Source organism: Chlorocebus sabaeus, chromosome 14, assembly GCF_047675955.1.
Source record: "Chlorocebus sabaeus isolate Y175 chromosome 14, mChlSab1.0.hap1, whole genome shotgun sequence".
Classification (NCBI taxonomy): Eukaryota; Metazoa; Chordata; class Mammalia; order Primates; family Cercopithecidae; genus Chlorocebus; species Chlorocebus sabaeus.
Genome location: NC_132917.1, coordinates 9,911,756 through 9,934,443, shown reverse-complemented (window position 1 = coordinate 9,934,443; position 22,688 = coordinate 9,911,756). Strand labels below are relative to the sequence as shown.

General features: G+C 43.5%; 1 protein-coding gene across 3 annotated transcripts in view; it reads right to left on the bottom strand.

Annotated features, from left to right (window-relative positions):
• Window positions 1-22,688, bottom strand: part of GRHL1 (grainyhead like transcription factor 1) — a 51,042-nt gene that overhangs the window by 5,140 nt on the left and 23,214 nt on the right. Inside the window, exons 9-14 of one of the 3 annotated variants that reach the window (XM_038006563.2) lie at window positions 10,063-10,221; window positions 5,654-5,741; window positions 4,296-4,435; window positions 3,201-3,238; window positions 516-607; window positions 85-170 (exon numbers count right to left, since the gene is read on the bottom strand). In XM_038006563.2, the coding sequence (XP_037862491.1) occupies window positions 85-170; window positions 516-607; window positions 3,201-3,238; window positions 4,296-4,435; window positions 5,654-5,741; window positions 10,063-10,221 (603 nt within the window). Of the gene's footprint in view, window positions 1-84; window positions 171-515; window positions 608-3,200; window positions 4,436-5,653; window positions 5,742-10,062; window positions 10,222-22,688 lie in introns of those variants that run through there. The other 2 variants (XM_038006565.2, XR_012095198.1) reach the window with 2 other exon arrangements.

Here is a 22,688-nt window from a genome sequence, read left to right as displayed (position 1 = left end):
ATCATCTGATAAAGTGTTTCAGTGAAATCCTATGTATGTGTCCTTTCATTTTGTACAGGGGATTACAGAGTTGATCCTACTTACAGCTTCCATCAAGCCCTTCAAAGATGGGGTTTTGAGCATCAGGGCATCAAAGACTTCTTCTGACTCTTTTCGAACGTAGAGCAGCACTAATCAATCCCCAACCACGAATGACAAAGGGAAAAGAGAGAGAAAAAAGGATACAGTTCACATGAGCAAAAGAGGGAAACAGACCATGGTACCAGCCAAAATAAAAACCACATTCACATCAAGGATGGCAAGCATTAGCCAGTCTCAATTCTGTTTTAAGGAACATGGGTTTCAGCTTCTCTGCACTTTGCTGTAAGTCCTAGCTCAAGCTAGATGTCGGTCTGATGGAAGAATTCCCAAGCAAGTGAAACTGGAAAAAATGTGCTTGAATCATTTATGCTTTTGATAGATTCCGAACCCATTTCTGATTTAAAACTCCCACTAAGACATGGAAACCAACACACCTCTCTTTGGTTCTTCTATCCGGGCCAGCTTGGTAGAGGGAGGGACAGCAAAGTCATCTTCTGTGCCGTACGGCCCCCTTTTCAAGACAGAGCTGCAGTGATCCAAAATATGCCGTTAGCGATTCAACTTAACCAGCTGCATCAACAAAAGGTGTTTTAGAGCCTATCATGGAACTAGATTTAAAGTGACTTTCATTCTTTATCTGGTCCAGCTTCCTTATTTGTGGATGAAAAATCGGGCTGCAGGAAAATCCTGACTCCAGGGCTCATGGATATTTACAGGCAGACATGGGACCACACTCAGCTTCCCTGCAGCTATCTGCACTCTCATTAGATAAAGTTGCCTTCTCGAAGATGAGGCACTTTGGTTTTTTTCTTTTTCTTTCTTTCTTTTTTTTTTTGAGACAGGGCCTCATTCTGTTGCTCAGGCTGGAGTGCAGTGGTGCAATCATGGATCATGGCTCACTGCAGCCTCAACCGCCCAGGCCCAGGCAATCCTTCCACCTCAGCCTCCCAGGTGGCGCACACCACCACGCCCAACTAATTGTTTTATTTTTGTAGAGATGGGCTCTCCCTATGTTGCCCAGGATGTTCTCAAATTCCTGGGCTCAAGCGATCTTCCTACCTTGGCCTCCCAAAGTGCTGGAATTATAGGCGTGAGCCACCATGCCTGGCTATTGGGTGCTTTTTTTCAGGAAACACTATGGTGGAGGTAGGATCTGAGATAACCTTGTACAGGCAGTGACAAAGGAGATGATGTTTCAAAACACTTAGGAAGTGTGAGCAGGAAAACGTAGGGCCAGCCTGGCTCAAACAGAATGGCCCACAAGAAGTTATATCTAGAAATTTTGGGAAGCCGACTCTACCGTGAATGTCCTGATTGTTCAGTTCTAAGGAATTAAATTTTACATGGCAGGGAAGAGGGAATATTTGAAAGTTCTGTGAGACAGAGTGTGGTCCCCAAAGCGTGGTCAAGACTGGAGGGGACTCCAGGACCTTCAAGCAGAAAAAGCAGGGGAAGGAGAGGCTGGTGCGATCCGAGCACAGGACTCCACGCATTTAAAATATGGTGGTGTCATGGAAGCCAGAAGGGGAGAACAGACCAAGGAGAGTCTGAGGAGAGAAAAGCTCAGATCGAGCGCCTGTCTACCAGGGGCACCTGGCATGGAGGGTCCAGCAGGTGCTGTCATGGCGAGCAAGAGAAGAGGTAAATAACTGAAAGTGAAGGGAGGGAGTGCTGGATTTGGAGCGGAATGGCCACTTCGGGAGCTGGGGCTGAGCCTCTGAGCCTCTGCCATCTCCGTTCCTAGCACACAGCAGCCATCTAGTGAAGGTGCCTGCAGGACTCAAGCCTGAAACACTAAGAATCCAAGGGGCAGTGCAGGACTCGCCTTCAGAGAGAGGCACGGTGGGTAATGTGTGGGGCATGAATGTCCCCAGTATGACGGTTTAAGCCCTGGGAATGGATGGAACATGAGGGAAGAAGGATGCTGAGGAATGAACTTCCCATGGAAACCTTGGTTCTTTCCATCAGGATGCACCTTTCTGAGGGTAGATAACAGAAAGAGGGAGGCTGAGGCAGGAGGATTGCCTGAGACCAGGATTTCTACAATAATAATAATAACAAAAACAACAACAATAATAATTAGATGGGTGTGGTGGCAGGTGCATGTAGTCCCGCCTACTCGGGAGGCTGAGGCAGGAGCTCAAGGCTGCAGTGAGCTGTGATTGCACCCCTGCAATCCTACATGGGCCTCAGAGCAAGACCCTGTCTCTAAAAGTAAAATGAAATAAAAACAAAAAGAATCTTTGCCTTGTTGAAAAAGTCCCAGAGCCATCAAGAAGGTTCTGATGGCCCAAAAAGGGATAGTGTCAGCCCCCTCCACTAGGCAGAGTGTCTGAGTAGGGGGCTGCCCGGCACAGGAAGGCAGAGCCCAATTCTGGGACAACCTGCGCATCAAAGTAAATGACTAATGAATCACAACTTATTGAATAAAACAGGAAACTATGAGTTCATACTGATAACCATAAATGAACGAGTAAATAAAGTTTGATGGGGAATGAGATATTTACAAAGCTACAATGCACCTCCCCAGGCAACACTTATTATCAAAGGAGCCACTCTGCAGTGGAGAAGCTGGCAGATACCACCTTAATCAAGTGACCAAAGAACACCATTAGTAACAGATAAACTGACATCAAGCGCCATCTGCTAGGACTCATGGAGAACCCAGCCTCGCCTCTGTGACATCCCTGCCAGGCCTGGAATCTAACCATGAGAAAGCAGCACACACAGGCAAACTGAGAAGAGTCTACAAAACAGCTGGTTGTAATCTTCAGAAATATTTAGTCAGAAAAGTTAAGGAGTGTTTAGTTCTAGACTGTAGAAGATTAATAAACATGACAACTCACTACAACATGTGATCCTGAACTGGATCCTTTTTTGCTATAAAGGACATTATTGGTGCGAATGTAGCAATGTGAGTAACTGTGACACAGGAGGATGTCCTTGTTGCTAGGATATTAGGGTATATACCCCACGATATTCAGGAGTGATGGGCCATCAGGTTGGTAACTTATCCTCAATGGCTCAGGGAAAAATGAGTTCTTTGTACTCTACTTGCGGTTTTTCTACAAGTTTGATATTTTTTCCATTATTAAAACAAAACAAAACATAAATCTTACCCTTCACCCTCCAATTCTTCGGAGGCAATGGGAAGGACCTAAGACCAAAGAAATAGATTGCTTTTCAAATGTATGCTCAAAATGTTTGACCATAAATGAATTATTCCTAAAATGGAAATAATTTTGAATTTGATCAATCTAACATAAAATCCTTAAGCCTTATTTTTCAATAACCAGATTCTTACAGACGTCTTGAACTCCTCTAACTCAGTGGTTGCGCCAAATCTGGTCTAAAGCCAGTTTATGTAAATAGAGTCTTTACTGAAACAAAGCCATGCTCATTTATTCACATGCTGCTTATGGCCACACGTACGCTAGTGCGGCAGAGCTGAGCAGCACAGTGGAGACCGCGGGGTCCCAAAAGCCGAAAACCTTTACTGCCTGGCCCTTCACAAAAACAGTATGCTAACCCCTGCTCACCTCCAGCTTCCCACTAGAAACTAAACGTACTGGCCACGGCTCCAAGAACTCTGATAAATCTTTAGTCCTTATAAATCTGTCCACAAAGTGCGTGAAAGACTGTCTTTTTGATATTTATTTGCACTCAGCATAAAACCATGCTTCATTCTACTGAAGCTCCTATCTCTTGTAAGCCTTTGCCACAAAACAGGGAATGACTATTTTTTAAAATTTAGCTTTAGCTGCCAAGACATGGCCATTGGTAACTATACGTGGCAAGGATGGTTCAGTAACTGGAACCGTAAGAAAAGCCTTCGGATGTTCTTATGTTATGGGAGCTCCTTAACCTAGGTATTCCCCCAAGTTAAATCAAAAAAGATCACAGGTTCAAACTCCAAATTATGTGACTATTCTAGAATCTTTTAAATGAGTTAGGATATGTAGGTATGAAGAATGAACGAATGAATGAATACAAACAGAATAAAGCTGATAGGCTGCACTGCACCTTCCAATCAACGATGCTTACCATTTTTATTGCACGGGCATCATGTCACCCCAGCAGAATATTCCAAAGAGCTGACTAACTGGTCAAACCTCACTCAATTTTGGCTTCTATTTCCCATGAATAATGCCAAAGAATTTTCTTTTGCCATGCCTTCCTTCCTGGTAGCCTCCCCTGGGATCCTGGTTACCTACATGAGTGCCCCGCTGCAAGTTGGCAAAGTGCACATCAGGAATGAAGAGGACAGGCTGAGTATCGAGATCAATGAAGGGTTTGAAAACCGTGATATCCAGTCGCTTGTGAGAGGGAAGCAGTGGTACTTTAACATCAGAAACTGAAAAAAAAAAAAATTAACAAAGAGGAAGCCAAGGTCAAAGGATTACATACAGACTGGATGAGGCCACAGAGCCCTCGCCTCTGTGTAAGACACTCCAAGTGTAGCACTCTGTAAGATACAACAGGGCACGCTGCCTAAGAATCCCAGTTTATGTAAAGGAATTTGCTGTGTGTATTTCCACTAAAATCAACTGAATGTTTTATCAAATCAAAAGGGAAAAGGTATCTTCAAACACACATAGACACATATCCACAGAAGATTTGTGACAGAGGCAGAGCGTATTTAGTTTTCATTGGAAAGGCTAAAATTTATAATGATATAAACATAATTTGGGAGAAATTTCACCTCAGCTGTCCTCATAAAATAATTTACATTCCAACACTCACGGACCCACTGACTTCAGAACATACCAAGAAACTCGACAATAAGGTGAAGTGTAAGCATGCCCATCCAATTTTTAATTTAGTAAGTTATAGACTCCATCTTCTCCAGTAATCTGGCCCTGAAGTACTCAGTAATGAGGTCTCCTAGTTCGTCAGCTGCTCTCTGAAGTGTCACTGGGAGTTTGCACTTTGATACCAGTGGGAGAATCCTGACTAAGGTGTTGCAGGGCAAATGTCTGCTGAGCCAGACAAACCATTCAAAAGAGCGTGCCAGAAGCCCACGTACTATGGACGGAACCCTACAGGCACGAGCAGCCCCTTCTTCATTGTAGGTACAAGGTTTTGTGAATGTGAATACTGGTCACAATTAAAAAAAAAGAAAACAAGAAAACAAAGCTTTCCTGGTGAAATGTCCAAACAGAAGCCCTATAGATTCTGCAAATATTAAAATACTATACTTAAGATACAAAATATGATTCTACTTGCAGTCAAGGCATCTTGAATTCTCAAGACCATTATTATAACTTTAAAAAATCTAGACAAGTCCCAATTTTAACAGTGATTCATGCAGAACGTGTTGTCATTTTTCAAGACTGGAAGCAGGAGTCTGAACGAAAACTGACAGCCAAAAAGGCTGAGGTCGGGAAAACCTGGGGATCTACCCTGTGGTCCCCAGGAAAACCCCCCGCTGAGCGGCATCTGCTGCTGATCTGAGGAAGAGGCAGTGCCACACTGCAGAACAGGAAGAACACCCACTGTCTTCTGTGTGCAAACTCCAGCCACCACTCTGAACGGAAAAGGTCTGAAGCTTGCCGGGAACATTTCTACTTACAGGCATTCAACTGGGAGCTGGGGTCAGGACACTTGCCTTTTCTTTTGCTTTGCTTTCGTTCTTCATCCCTGATTTTCCGCTCAGCTCCCTGTAGGTCAAGAGAAGACAAGATATGATTCTGTTTTCTGATCTTCTTTAAAATATTTAACTCTTATCCTGACCAATGCAGTTCAGAAAAAGCCCTTCTCCCTTCTCTGGACAGGAACTCCATTACTTACTACGTTCATGAGGCTTACCATAGTAGTTTCTTCTAAAAAGATTAGTCTTAAAAATTATTTTTAATTCCATGAAATCACAGGGAACAACATTTATTTGAAAAACAAATAAAGCAAAATTCCGGCCAGGAGCGGCTGCTCACGCCTGTAATCCCAGCACTTTGGGAGGCTGAGGTGGGTGGATCATTTGAGGTCTGGAGTTTGAGACCAGCCTGGCCAACATGGTGAAACTCCACCTCTACTAAAAATACAAAAATTAGCCAAGCGTGGTAGTGGGCACCTGTAGTCCCAGCTACTTGGGAGGCTGAGGCAGGAGAATCACTTGAACCCCTGAGAGGTGGAGGTTGCAGTGAGCTGAGATCACACCACTGCACTCCAGCCTGGGTGACAAACTGAAACTAGTCTCAAAAAAAAAAAAAAAAAAAGCAAAATTCCTCCTTATAACGGATGTGGTCGTGTTAAACGAAAGCTGAGAAAATCTGAGTATACCACACGCCTGCAAAGACACAAGGGTATCTTCCCTTTGTCCAGTAGGAAAAGGAAATTAAAGAAAAAATCTAGGTTGGCCCTACTGTTGAGTATACTCTCCTATATGGCCAAGGTGATATCACTGAAAGCTGTAATTCAGTCCAAGGGCCTGGCATCAACCATGTGGCAGATCTGACCAAGCAGAATTCACAAAGTGAAGATGGAACTAGAAATCTGCATAATCACTTAAAAGAGAAAAAGTGGGCCGGGCACGGGGGCTCACGCTTGTAATCCCAGCACTTTGGGAGGCCGCGGTGGGTAGCTCACTTGAGGCCAGGAGTTCAAGACCAGCCTGGCCAACATGGTAAAACCCTGTCTCCACTAAAAATACAAAAACATCAGCTGGGCGTGGTGGTGCATGCCTGTAACCCCAGCTACTCAGGAGGCTGAGGCACGAGAATCACTTGAACCCGGGAGGCAGAGATTGCAGTGAGCTGGGATCGCACCACTGTATTCCAGTCTGGGTGACAGAGTGAGACTCCCTCAAAGAAAAAAGAGAAAAAGTGTACTCAGAGTCCCAGAAAAAGGACACTCATGTACTCTGTATACCAACTGCGCAAAGACTGACAGTACCACGCAGCTGAACCCACGACAATTTTCAAAAGAACCGTATTAGTAATAAACACGACCTAAAGGCAAGCAATTAAGCATATTTAAAAACATTACATTTAATCATTTTGCTTGACTTACTGGAATTTCTGGATGGTACAGATTTCTTTACATAGTTATCCAGTTAAGGATGAACTGGTAGCTTATTTTTCTGTTAAATAAATTTGCGGATAGCAAAGAGAGGCAATAAAAATCCCACTGATCGTAGCATTATTATACCATGAAACTCTTTAAAAACAGAAAACCACCTTCTGCCTTTTCTAGAAAGTGGTAGCATATTATCATAGTAAATATACAACCTGCTTATAAAAATTGCTATGTAACATTGACATAACTGTCCTTCCTTGACACAGAAAAACAGGTAAATACCCCAATCTCCTAGTCATTATCGTATGAAGTTGGTCTGGGTCTCCCTGTCCGTTCTAACAGTCTAACCGTAACTTCATTCTGATGATAAACACCACCCTCCTCCAAAAGGTGGAGGGTGCAGTCCCATATTACAAAACAGGACTGTCCCTCCTTATTTACCTGTGTATCTAGAAAGAACAAGGCATTTCTGCTTCTACATAACATGGAGTAACACAGATCACGTTTACCCTCCACCCTGAAACAACAACAAAAACCAGACAAAATGCATAAAACAAGAACACGAGGCCCTGACCAGTAGGCGACTAAAGAACAGGGAGAACAGGAACACGTAGCAAGTCCTAAAACCATGCTGGCTGCTGCCTTCAGAGTTCCCAGGCTGTGGCATGGGAGGGGGAGCCCATGTATTCTCAGTCCAGGTGCCCAGGGTTGAGGAGACAGAGCTGGAAGTCCACAGAGATCAAGGCAGCAGGACAAAGTACCAAAGAGGAAAAGGCTCCGAGATCTTTAGGGTGGCCAGGCACCAACAGGTACAGAGGTACCAGGAAGTTGCCCAAGGCTGGGGGTCAGGATTGGGAACCGACATCTGAAAAGATTAGAGAAACAGTTCCCGAAACTCACACAGAGCCAGAAACGGTACCTGTTCCCACCATATGGGGTGGACTGGAAATCCTTGTAATGAGGATTATTACAAGGAAACAATATGACTGGAAAAACTTGTAATGAGCAGGACACTTGGTAGAATATTCAGGAAAATCCTGCTCAGGAGCACAGAATGATTAGCCTTACATTGAGCACAGCTCCAGATCCGCCTATCAAATCATAGACATAAGATCTGAAAGATCAAATGGTTTCCAAGCAACTTAACCAGATTTCAGGACAAAATTCAAGGAGATTCACAATAATACAAAAATGTCGAGCACCTAGGAAGGTGAAAATCACCGAAATGCCACACAAAGAATAAACATGATCCAAAAAACCCGAAAAAGGCCTCAGACTCATTCACTGTGCTCAGCCACCGTGCTTTGTATACCTGATGCAAAAGCCAGGGTGAAAGACCAGGATTCTGACAGCAAACGTATTTCCAGTTACCTAGCCCCTTCTAAAAATCTCAATAAAAGACCAGCTCCCTCAATAGGATGAAAAGAACTGCCCCCCTCCCCCGCTGAAAATAGGTCCAACATTTTTGAGTAGGAAAAAGTCAAGATCTTGCTGTCTTAGTTCAATGGACCGTCCACTCATCTGTAGTTGTTCCCCAGTTCCGAGCCAGCACAAACTTTCCCCTGAAGACTCGACGCACCTTCCAGACTCTCCCTGCATCGAATCCAGCTCAGCCCCTGGCTCTGCACTGGGCAAAAGTAAGCCTCTCTTCTCCAGATAAAAAGGAGCCACACCAGGGCAAACAGGTCATGCAGAGATCCCTCTGGGCCTTGCACTGTGAAGGCACAGCGCTTTGTGATTCATCCAATCAGACACAGCTGAAGAAGAGCTTCTGTGCAGAGTTGACTGCCTACACCTCCAGCAGCTGGGCTCAGAGGGGCCTGTGCGCAACTCCTTTACTTATCAGACATGCCCAACAAAATGTACTTATCAATCCTTCTAATCTTTCAGTTTAAAAGTAATTTTAAAAATCTCTATGTAATGTGTCTTTGCAAGGCCAAAACAATAATTAAGCTATTTTAGGCCAGGCACAGTGGCTCACACCTGTAATCCCAGCACTCTGGGAAGCCAAGGTGGGCGGATCACATGAGGCCAGGAGTTCAAGACCAGCCTGGCCAACCTGGCGAAACTCTGTCTCTATTAAAAATACAAAAATTAGCTAGGTGTGGTGGGTGCACATCTGTAATCCCAGCTACTGGAGAGACTGAGGCACAAGAATCGTTTGAACCCGGGAGGCAGAGGCTGCAGTGAGCCGAGATTACACCACTGTATTCCAGCATGGGCAACAGAGCCAGACTCTGTCTCAAAAAAAAAAAAGAAAAAGAAAAAGAAAAAAAAAGCTGTTTTACACTTTCAGAAGCCAAGGTGGGAGGATCACTTGAGGCCAGGAGTTCAAGACCAGCCTGGGCAACATGGCGGGAACTCTTCTCCACAAAAAAATTAAAAAATTAGCTGGGTGTGATGGGACGTGCCTATAGTCCCAGCCACTTAGGAGACTGAGTTCGGGGGATCACTTGAGCCCAGGAGGTTGAGGCTACAGTAAGCACCACTGAATTCCAGCCTGGATGACAGAGTGAGACCTCATCTCTGATAAAGGCTGGGTACGGTGGCTCACACCTGTAATCCTAGCACTCTGGGAGGCCGAGGTGGGCAGTTACTTGAGCTCAGGAGTTGGAGACCAGCCTGGGCAACATGGCGGAACCCCATCTCTACTAAAAATACAAAAAACTAGCCAGGCATAGTGGTGTGCACCTGTAATCCCAACTACTGGGGAGGTTGAGGCAGGAGAATTGCTTGAACCCAGGAGGCAGAGGTTGCAGTGAGCTGAGACTGCACCACTGCACTCCAGCCTGGGCAACAAGAGCGAGACTCTGTCTCAAAAATAAAATAAATAAATAAATAAAATAATTTTAAAAGTTATTCTATATTAGCAGCTATATTCTCATTTTGACATTAAATATTAAAGAGACCCTGGTCTTTTTCCATGAGTGTGTCTCAAACACTTGTTCCAAGCACCCCTGCTGACCTCACCTTGTCACAGAAGACCTTGATCTGGCAGTAGGCCCGGTGCACAGGCTTGTTGCTGCGGTTGTTGTAACTATAGGTATCAATTTGAATGTTAAGAGGCAATCCCTTCACTCCCTTCTGGGAAGAGAAGTCTGTGCTTAAGCAGTTCACAGAGATGAAAACCTGCAAAGGGAAGAGAAGGTTCCATAAGCAACAGGCACCAAGTCAAACCTAGCATAGCTCATGAAAATATTAACATCACTGAAATTACTCACGTCTATTTTAAATGAGAAGTTCAGTTTCTCATTTTTTAAAAAAAGGTTTTTAAAAAGAGGTGATCAGGGTTTTATTTTAAAACTGCTTTTGGTCATAGAAATAGCAGACCTTAAAGAGGAGGAAGAGTCGGCAGCTCTGAACCTCTGCTCATGTTCCCTTCCAGAATCCCTATTTAATATCAGCTAGGACAGGGGAAGAGGCTGATTAGCTTTCCCGATGCCATTTCCCAAAGTTACCAATAGTATAGTTCCCTCTGCAGCTGTTCTGTAACTTAGTAAAAACTTCCTGGGAATCCACCTATGTTTACGTTGACGCCACCTCTTAGGATAACCTGTAGTACTCTATGTCCTCATATTTTAGAACTTATGAAATCGGTGTTCCTCTAATCCACAATTTTTATAAGATTCTAATGAAGTTCTCTCTCAATCTCTGCCCATCCAGACTAAACAGTCCTCATTTCTTTCCCGTTTGTTCTTATTAATCTTTTGGTTATCAAATCACATTGGGCCCACTCTTCAAGGAATAATTTACAATTTACAATTATTTCCACACTCCTTTCTAGGTACGGAAATATCAGTGCAAGTGTCTTTTATTTAAACATAACTGGATTCTTTACATGCTCAGATTAAACCTAAAACAAAAGTGGTGAAGTTTGTTAATAGGCTGAGAACTTAACAATCACTAAACACTCAGGAATGTGTTCCTCGTTCAAGACGTTCCACACAGATGCGGTCAAAACTTCCTAGAATAACCTGGGAAGATGTTATGCTGGTGGGTCTATTTCCATGAGAGAAAAGAAGAATCCAACTCCTTAAGCAACAGTTCTACTATTCAATCATGAAATTACTTCAGAGAAACTGTCTAGACCAGACTTTGAGCTTCTCAACTCACAGTTTCAAAAGTCTGCTTTCCTATCAGTGCCCAAGCCACCACTTCCCACGGGAGCAATTTTTTTTTTTTTTTTTTTTTTTTAAAGACAGTCTGTCTGTGTTGCTCGGGCTGGAGTGTGGTGGTGTGATCTCACCTCACTGCAATCTCTGCCTTCTGGGCTCAAGCCATGTTCCCACCTCAACCTCCCAAGTAGCTGGGATCACAGGTGTGTGCCACCACGCCCAGGTAATTTTTGTATTTTTTTTGTAGAGACAGGGTTCCATTATGTTGCCCAGGCTGGTCTTGAACTCCTGAGCTCAAGCGATCCTACCATCTTGGCCTCCCAAAGTGCTGGGATTACAGGCAGGAGCTACCACACCCAGCCCACAAGAACAATATTTAAAGATGACTTCCAAGTGCAGTAGGTTAGTACCAGGTACACTCACTCCAGCTGCTAGCGTGTGCCTGAGCGATGCATTAAGCCGGCGAGAACCCATCCAGGGGCATCCCCCACCATCGAAATGGAAGGCAGAAGATGTCATACCCTTCTCTCCTCTCCTGGGCTCCAAATCAGTTATCTCCCAGCACACTTTCTCAAAAGTTAAAATAAACTGAGTCACATTATGAATATGACACTGGAAGCTGCTACCTAAGAGGAACCCAGTGCACAGCAAATAAACATATGCCATTTCCCAGCTATTTTTATCATTTCTGGATTTTTTAAATGTTTTTGAGCTCCCTTCCAACTAGTTTTAGAATTTATTTCTGATGCATGTGTACCACATAGTGGACATTATTGGAGTTACAGTTTTTAAAACTAAGACTGGCCCATTTCAGACCCAAGAGCTGACAGGGGTAGATTCTTTCCAGCCCCTGGGTCAACAACCAAGAATGGGTCCACCACGAGCAGCACTGGGTGTCACTGGCTGAACCAGGGCAGATGGGGAGAAATTTAAGTTATAATGGGGGTGGGGGACAGCTATAATAACTTTTTTTTTTTTGAGATGGAGTTTTGCTCTTGTTGCCCAGGCTGGAGTGGAATGGTGCAATCTCGGCTCACCACAATCCTGCAACCTCCGCCTCCTGGGTTCAAGTCCTTCTCCTGCCTCAGCCTCTGAGTAGCTGGGATTACAGGCACCCACCACTACGCCTGGCTAATTTTTGTATTTTTAGTAGAGGGGGGGGTTTCACCATTTTGGCCAGGCTGGTCTCAAACTCCTGACTTCAAGTGATCGGCCCGCCTTGGCCTCCCAAAGTGCTGCGATTACAGGCGTGAGTCACCACGCCCGGCCCAGCTATAAGAACTTTAAGATGAAAGAGAAGGAAGGGAGAGAGAAGAGGAAAGTCAGGATCATGGTGACAAAGATGGCTCTCTAGAAGGCATGCAAAATGCAAAACTGAGGTTGGGATTTTACCCTCACTCTACACACTGTTTCTCAGCAGGAAAAGACTAATACATCCTAAAAAGATGAAGGACTTGTCCAAGTTAACAGATTTAAAAGTCATCTCTGATCTTGTCCCTTCACAAGCCCTCCACCCCAGCTGGTCTCCTCACCATCCTTGAACACAATCTGCACATCCATTCCCGCCTCACCTCAGTCCTCGTCCGCTTCCCGCTCCAGGCTTCCTGCTCACAATTGGCAGGCCTGCCTCCACAGGTCCCCCGGTCTGTCTCCATCTACAAGGCCGGCCCAAGTCCCACCCCACACAAGCATGCAGATGGCAGCACGGGCTGGCCACACAGCAGAGGGACCATACACTGCGCACCTGGCATCAGGACCTGTGCTGGGCATGTCAAGCACCGTCTCACCAAATCACCACATAGGGAAAGGGACCATCGTCCTTCTTGCACAGATGAAGCCCACAATGGTGTTTAAAGTTGTCCCAAGGTAGAAAACGATGCACTGGGGTTCATTGGAGGGCTTTCCCCTTCACACCCCACTACGACTCCCAAACCAACATCTTCCCCAAATAGCTGGCTCTGATCTCCTACCTGGGATGGTTTGCCTTTTGATATGTGCATGGTTTATCTCCCTGACTAGACTGTAAGTATTTAGCAGGCCGGGTCCGTAATTCTACGCTTTGTCCCTTCTAACACCGAGCACAGTACCTTATCCTGCCTGCTATAATTTTTCTTTCCACTTAAACGTATTTCCAGTAAATAAGTAAATTGCTTTAACTTAAAGAATACCTAGATCTAGATATATAGGCAAAAGTGGCACATACATTAGAGAAAATATGTGCTTTGACTTTATATCTTTTATTTTATTTATTTATTTATTTATTTATTTATTTATTTATTTATTTTTGAGATTCAGTTTCGCTCTTTTTGCCCAGGCTGGAGTGCAGTGGAGCTATCTCGGCTCACCGCAACCTCTGCCTCCCGGGTTCAAGTGATTCTCCTGCCTCAGCCTCCCGAGTAGCTGGGATTACAGGCTTGTACCACCACACCTGGCTAATTTTGTATTTTTAGTAGAGATGGGGTTTCACTATATTGGCCAGGCTGGTCTCGAACTCCTGACCTCATGATCCGCCCGCCTCGGCCTCCCCAAGTGCTGAGATTACAGGTGTGAGTAACTGCTCCTGGCCACGTTTTTTTTTTAAAACACTTCAAGTACAATCCCTAAATCCACAAATTAGAGGTATGGAGAGTCTGTGGAATGCATTCAGGTTTTTAAAAAAGTCCATGCAAACAACTAAGCAAAGTAACCAAACCACCATATATTTTTCAATTTACAACCAAATGGAAAATCTGAATTTTTTCTGTCATTCTAGGCCTTGTGGCTCAATTCCTAGTTCAAAAACAGCTAGCTGCCTGCGAAAGTTCAACTTTACCCTCACGATTCCAGGAAGTCTTCGACCCAAAGTGATATTCCCTTTACAAGAGGATTTCACAGTAATCCAACCCAAAACCTAACTCCCCTTGCTTCTCAGTTTCAAGTTTCTATTCAAAAAAGAAATGAGCAGGGGCCAAATCCCAGGATCAGGGCAAACACGGAGCTTTGGCACAGCTTTGCCCATGCTGGTGTGCATTTGTGATGATCTGTGGTCTCTCACTGATATACATTTCTCTCTTATTTTAAAAAATCAGTTATTTCCAAACTTGGCAGTTTTCTAAATGTATTAAAGAAAGTTTACAATGGTCCTAATTCAGCATTTTAAAAAAATGCTACCTTGCCTAGATAAATACACAAACATCCCAGGAGAAGGTGACAAAGCTGTGAAATGTAAGCACTGCAGGCCACGAACATGACAGACAGGAACAGTGGGCTGAAGATGCCAGAGAGAAGATGGGGCCGGCGCTCGCGATGCCCCTGCTCTTAAGAAAGGATCCAAGGTAAGAACACAGACGATCAAGGGGACATGCTGGTGCAGAGGGGACATGGGTGCTGGGTTTAACCCTCAACCAAAGTCTACAAGCGGAGCCACGTTCCCAACAGAAGCAGCTTAGGTCTAAACATAAAAGCATCTGAGCTGGCCCCTAACTAGCGCTGCAACCCAGTGCAAGGGTCCTTACCTGTCAAAGGGCAGGGTGAGTTCGTGGATCTCTAGATGACTACCTCTGGACTTCCATCATTATATACTTACATTGACAAAGGATGAATCCTATATCCATACTGTTTTTACTGGTGACAATAGTTTCGTGTAATACATTTATCTATCAACTTTTTATAAGTCATATTAGTTTAAAAATACCACATAAGTTGCCAGTTAAAGTCATCACAATAACTACTTATGTAAAACTTAAGAATCTCATACAGCAATGGCTCTCAAAGTGTGATGCCAGGAGCATCAGCATGAGGGAACTTGTTGGAAATGAAGATCCTGGTGCCCACCCCAGACTCACTGAATCCAAAAACTCAGGGAGAGTGGAAGGGGAGGTTAACAAGCTCTCCAGCTAATTCCAAATTTAATTCACACTAAAGTTTCAGAATCCTGTCTGTACAACAGCGCCTCACAACTCTGACTGAATTAGTTGTGCCTGGCAGGACTTAAAAACATAGGGATGTCGGATGTCCTGGCCACACCCCAGAGATTCTGATTTCATTGTCCTGGGGTGGGTTCGAGATGCTGGGACTGTTTTTTTTTTTTTTTTTTTTTTTTTTTTGGTGCTCTGCACCAAATTCGAGTAATTTGAGTGACTGGCCAAGATAGAAACCACTGCAGTAAAGTGATTGCTGCTTACACACTAGGATCCACAAAAGGTCTCCCTTGGCTCTAAAACTCTGAGGTTATTAAAGCAAGTTCCAATACATGGCTTCCTTTCCTTAAAGAGTGAAGATTTTTTTTATGTATTTATATGTATGCCAGCAGGTTTTTAACATTAAACAAAATTTTTACAGAGGCATAGCCCTATCAAATAAGAATATTCATGTAATTTAACTTAAAGAATACCTAGATCTAGATATATAGGCAAAAGTGACACACACATACAGAAAGATCTAGATTAAAGCCATTTTGTTCAACCCTGCTATTCAATAAGATCATGCAAATCCTCAGATACTCAGAAGTTCTTAAGATATTAACCAGGAAAAAAAAAAAAAACCAATTACACACATATTAAACTCTCCTGCTTATTTTTATTACTCATGTTATGTTTGATTTCATAGGGATTGGCATTTGTGGTGAACTTGTGTGTTCAGCTGAAGGCTGAGGTTGTAACTCTGAACCACAGGACAAAGCATGATGTGTTGCCTTCCTCACTAAACGGCAACCTCCTTGAGATGACCCTGTCTTAATAATCATGTCTATGTCTCATGCCTGGATCATAACATATGCTTAACATATGCTTTTAATAAAAGGAGGAAAATACATACTGGGTATTGAATAAGTATGCCTAAGAATAAGTACAAAGTAGATATATAAAATATTATTTCATCCCCTTATCTAAACCAGAAGCAACTATTTTTCTGTAAAGGGCCCGATAGTATTTTCACATCCGTGGGCCACATGGAACGAGTCAACTCTGCAGTAATAGTGTAAAAGCCACGGATATGAGTGTGGTGGTGTTTTGATAAAACTTGATTTATATAAACAGGCAGCTAGCTGGCCCAGCCTCAGAGGTGTCATCTGCTGACCACTGATCTAAACCATCTTCTAAGTTGCTTGGACATTAATTTATCCTTACATCATCATGATGGAGTAAATAGGGAGGAGGTGTATTTCCCTGTTTGTAATTGAGTATTTCCACTTTCCGCATAAGTGATTTCCTGGCAAGACATCCAGTGTGTGCTGTGCCCATGCATCGCTCCCCTGTGTAAACACACTGTCCCTATCAGCACAGCCCACGCTCATGGAGGGGACCAGGCAAGTTCTGAGGGAGAAGTGCAGCTTCTGGGGAGCTTCATGGTCAGGAGGCGGCCTTCTTTAGTCTGCAACTAAACAGTTTTGTTTAATGTTAAAAACCTGCTGCCATACACATAAGGCGAGCGTAGAAACACAAGCCAGAGCTCTCCCTTGGGTCCAGTGGGAGCAACAAGATGGGCACACTTTGTTCCTCAGTTTTAACACTTCGCATGGATTCTACCTAATGGGGAGCCCCGAGTGAGCAGGACCACAGGGCTATGCACCCAAATCCAGGTAAAACCAGGCTCAGACCGTTCCTATCCTGCAGACAAATAGTATCAATGTGATTACAAAAAACACTCCACTATCTTTACAGAGGATGGGAAAGAGGTAAAAAGTAAGATGAACGAGGACACATCCAACTCCTCCTCTATAAAACATATGGGAGTGCATGTATACACACACACATGCTTAAAAAGCCCCACTTCAGAATTGGAGTAGGCTGAAGATTTACAACCTTCCTTCTCTAGAAAGATGTGAAGATCTCTGACATAAAACTTTAAGAACTCAAAAGATGACCTTTTCTGTTTTCATACTTCCTTCCCACTTATTTTGAGAGAAAACATTTGTATTCAAATAATTAGAACACTAATCTCAAAAGATGAGCAACTAATATTCCCACCCAAATTATCGGAAGAGAAAAAACTAACCACAAACATAAACTGCTGAACAGTCCAAGGTGCTCTACAAGATTCCTTTTAAAATGTCTAGCCCATTTTTCTAAGGACAGTTCCTCATTCCTGACCAATAATTTATGCACTTGGAATGTTTCAAAATATTTAATTATTTTTGTTTTCAAACCTCAGTTTGAAAATGAGAGGAAAACAAAATAAAATGATTTAAATGATCAAAGGATTAACTGATACAGACTTTTATTCTAAATGCTCTCAAGCACAGAAACCAGCAAGAAATCAGATCTTGAATTTATAATGATTCCTCCAGGAAGCACTGCGGCAGCCACATAAGCACTGTTCACACTTGGCTGCTTCCGCCAAGTTAGTCCTCAAAGAGAAAACAAGGAGGAAAAAGACAAAACAAAACAAAACAAAACAAAAAAATCCCACTGTGCTCAAAACAGAGGTCACCATCAGAGGTTCATTTCACAGCAGGTATAGGGAAAGTAACTGAGAATCAGTTTTATAAAATCCCCAACTCACCCACTCCTTTTGAGCTTTATCATCAACACCACAAACCAAGACACAATTCCAATAAAGCTTGCTCACTGTGTAGTCTAAAGAGAGTAGTCAGGAATGTGAACTTTAACAAGTGAATTTAATTTGTGGAGAGAAATTATAGAAATATTTCTAACTCTCCTAATTCATAGAAAAGAAGGCATGAACAAAGCACTTGGAGTTCATCAGTTAAAAGTTACAAAAACATTAAGTGGTGAAGTTAGGAGCTAAGAGACGAAAATGTTTAATACATATCAGGGCTTTTTTCATGAACTAGCAAAAAGGCTGCTCCTCTTTAAAAATTACCACAATGACAGTAATACTCATTCTATATTATCATTCACCTATAAGAAAATAATCCAACATCCAAATATTAGTCTTAATTTTTTTCTACTAAGAAATTTAGGTAAAATTTTACATGGTTTTGTAACATTGCTGCTATAATGCTGAAAATAATTTCTATAAGACTTTCATAATACAGTTTGCTCAAATGAGTAGAATAAAACAATTTCAAAATTTGAGCACTGGCCAGGCGGTGGCTCACGCCTGTAGGTGGGAGGATTGCTTGAGTCCAGGAGTTTGAGACCAGCCTGGGCAACATGGCGAGAACCTGTCTCTAAAAAAATAAAATAAAATAAAATAAATTAACTGGGTGTGGTGCTGTGCCCCTGCAGTCCCAGCTACATGGGAGGCTGAGGCGGGAGTATGGCTTGAGCCTAGGAGGTAGAGGCTACAGTGAGCTGTGTCATGCCACTGCACTCCAGCCTGGGCAACAGAGTGAGACCCTGTCGTTAGAGTGAAAAAAAAAAAAGTGAACATTTAGATCCATTTAGACTAATATGAAGCAACTTTATGATAGTTTGGATAAAGTTTTCTTTTTAACAAGGTTTTCTTTTTTTCTTTTTCTTTCTTTTTTTTTTTTGAGAGAGAGTCTTGCCCTGTCGCCCAGGCTGGAATGCAGAGGCGCCATCTCGGCTCACTACAACCTCTGCCACCCAGATTCAAGTGATTCTCATGCCTCAGCCTCCCAAGTAGCTGGGATTACAGGCACGCACCACCACATCTGGCTTTTTTTTCTTTTTTTCTTGAGAGGGAGTTTCGCTCTTGTTGCCTAGGCTGGAGTGCAATGGCACAATCTCGGCTCACTGCAACCTCCAACTCCCGGGTTCAAGTGAACCTCCTGCCTCAGCCTCCAAGTAGCTGGGATTACAGGTGCTTGCCACCATGCCTGGCTAATCTTTGTATTTTTAGTAGAGATGGGGTTTCACCATGTTGGCCAGGCTGGTCTCGAACTCCTGACCTCAGGTGACCCACCTGCCTTAGCCTCCCAAAGTGCTGGGACTACAGGCATAAGCCACCATGCCCAGCCGGTTTCCTTTTTAAAGACCTGATTTTCAAACTAAAACAGAGTAAGTGCTCTGTTCATAAGACCAAGTGAGATGTCACAGGTGCTCATCCCAGGCAGCATCATCTCAGTGCTTGGAAAAATGAAAGTGCCTAGCTAGGAAAAACTACTAATAATCTTCAATGGTTCTCTGCAGTTCGGTGGCAGAAATCCAAATTCTCAAGGCCTTCCAAAATCCAGATCCAAATGCCCATTCTCGTTCACACCTCCTTTACAGGCACTTCCAAACTTTGGGGATCTTCATTTTCTCTGCCCTTGAATTTTAAAATACCGTTTCCTCCATTGTCTACTGACATACATTTCCCTTATGGATAAAAACTCAGCACCAATGGATATACCCTTTCTCATCACCATCCCCTCATCTGCCCAAAGGGGAATCCCTCATGCTCTCAGCTGTGTCCATTGCGCTCTGTGTACAGCTCCATTTTACCACTTACCAAGTTGGACTAAGTAGCTTTTTCCTTCCCTCAAACTTCCTGTGAGGCCAGATGATACGGTCTGGCTGTGTCCCCACCCAAATCTCCTCTTGAATTGTAGCTCCCATAACTCCCACGTGTTGTGGGAGGGACCCTGTGGGAGATAACTGAATCATGGGGGCGATTTCCCGCATACTGTTCTCGTGGTAGTGAATAAGTCCCATGAGAGCTAACGGTTTGATAAGCGGTTTCCCCTTTTACTTGGCTCTCATTCTCTCTTGCCTGCTGCCATGTAGGACGTGGCTTTCAGCTTCCACCACGACTGTGAAGCCTCCCCAGGCACATGGAACTGTGAGTCCATTAAACCTCTTTTTCTTTATAAATTACCCAGTCTTGGGTATGTCTTTATCAGCAGCATGAAAATGGACTAATACATCAGACTGAGATTCTTCAGGGAAACGGCCGCTTCTGTATACTCTCATCACCTCAGTAAAGGTCATCACCTCGATCAAGGACAGAGAGGACAGAGCAAGAATCTTAACATTCACCTCTGTTTAACTCCTGTCCCTGTAACACTGCAGTCAGTAAGCTCCCTAGGTCCCTTGAAGGCAGGGATGTTGTTCATTTTAAACATTTCTTCCAGCTGGGCGTGGTGGCTTATGCCTGTTAATCCCAGCACTTTGGGAGGCCGAGGGGGGCGGATCACTTGAGGCCAGGAATTTGAGACCAGCCTGGCCAACATGGTGAAACCTTGTTTCTACCAAAAATATAAAAACATTAGCTGAGTGAGGTGGCGCAAGCCTGTAATCCCAGCTACTCGGGAGGCTGAGGCATAAGAATTGCTTGAACCCGGGAGGCGGAGGTTGCAGTGAGTCGAGATCATGCCACTGCACGCCAGCCTGAGTGACAGAGCGAGACTCCGTCTCAAAGAAAAAAAAAAAAAAAAAAATTCTTCCAGTGTTTAGCACATATTTTGTATTTCTTCCAATTATTATCCATTATTAAGTGGTACTGTATTAAATACTAGTAATGAGAGACAGAAAAATGATGAGCATACAAAAATCTACATACTGTCTCCAAATCTTATTTCAACAAGTTTCAAATCCTCATAAAACTTTAAATACACAACAGTACCCCCACCAAATAAACACAAACAATAAAAAGAGCTAATATAAAGTTACAGAAATCAAACATTTTCTTCCAACCTCTAGTAGAGGACCCTCTGAACAATAAAATGGCTACAAATCAGGCATTAAATGAAAGAGACAGATTGCTTAATATTAGGCAATTGCCAAATATTAGTGTCACTTCAGAATCTTAATCATGTATTCCTAAACATTTTCAGTAGCTTACCACAGTCTATGTGAAAGACTACATTCCTTAGCATTCAAGCTATTTATGTGACTCCAATCCACCTTTCCAGCCATACTTTGTACCACCTGTAACAGTATTTCCCGAATGTGAATACTATACATATCCTCTTTAAAAGGCGAAAGTTGTTTCACCCTTAAAAATACACCCAGATCTGAGTCTGAGAAATGCCACTGTATTCAAACGACTGCAAAATGTCTGATCACCCAGCACCCCAAGACCTCATGTGGCCTTTATCTGGCTTCAACCCCAAACCTAAGTACACACCCCGGCACTGGTATCTCCTGGCAGTATTTGGCTCTGCTGGCATGCAGGATATGCTTCTGACTAAAAAGTCTCATCACTGACTTGAAAACACAACATTACACAGCCTCAAAGAACCTCCAGCCCCAAGACCCTTGGCCCACAGACCCCACGGATTGGAGACAAGCTCCTTGTGAGGGCACCCCAGGGCCTTCCTATGCAGTCCCCCTCGCTCCTGGCTCAGAAGACATCAAAGGTCACAGCTCATTCTGGGCTCTGCATGCCAGCCTGGTTCCCACTATCCTTTGGGAACCCCCCACCCCACTGGGGTCACCTGAGAAGCGTGACAAAACTTCCAAGTAAGGTTCCCTTCCTTTGTCTCACCTGCATCCCTACACTTACTAGAGTGGAATCCTCCTACTGAGTTCTGAGTTTTGGGTCACGGATTACTCGCCTTTCCATTCCAAGAGCATCTTGGCAGTGTCTGGCCAATAAGAAATATATGTTTCCTGAACGAATGACCCACTTTCCTAAACTCCAGCCAAATAAAACTACATGCTGCTATGGTATTTGGGCTACATTTATACCATTCTTTGACCCTGAAAAACACCTATGAAACTGGTACTATTTTGGCCCCATTTTACAGATGAGGAAACGAAGGCTTAGAGGTTAGGTAACTTGTTGTCCAAATCCACAAGTTATTTGTGTTTACATATTTTTTGTTTTTTGTTTTGTTTTGTTTTGTTTTGAGACAGAGTTTTCATTCTTGTTGCCCAGGCTGGAATGCAATAATGCAATCTTGGCTCACTGCAACCTCCAACCCTGGGTTCAAGCGATTTTCCTGCCTCAGCCTCCCAAGTAGCTGAGATTACAGGCACGCACCACCACACCTGGCTAATTTTTTTTTTTGTATTTACTAGAGACGGGGTTTCACCACATTGGTGGGCTAGTCTCAAACTCCTGACCTCAGGTGATCCACCCGTCTCGGCCTCCCAAAGTGCTGGGATTACAGGCATGAGCCACCACACCCGGCCTGTGTTTATATCTTTCTTTTAAGCTGACTTAACTCCTAGGTCATCTGGGTAGAATCCAAAATGCCAAGCAGTTTTTTACACATACTGAACAGTAAATATTTGCTGAATACTAACTGACTATTTATATCCCCTGAATTATTTTGGAAAAGATTATAGTATTTAGAGACTGCTTGAGACACACTGAGACATACAAGGTAAGTGCCAGGGTAGAGGTAAACCCACCTCACAGGCTATGACCTGGTTTTCTACTGTGTGTATTCACTTTCAGTTTTCAATTCCTATCTCCAGTGACTATCTTTCTGTTACAAAAGCTGCAGGTACCTAACAATTTTTATTTGATAAATACAGGTTTATCCCTTCATGTTGCATTTACAGATGTGGTTATGTCTGTGACTTCAGACTCCTCTGTGACTAGAGCTGCAGAAGACAAGTCTGCAGCTGTCGCCTCTGCACTACACAGGCCTTAAAAGGTGAAAGCACCTCCTCAGACTAAGCTGTTCCAGCTGCCCCTTTTCCA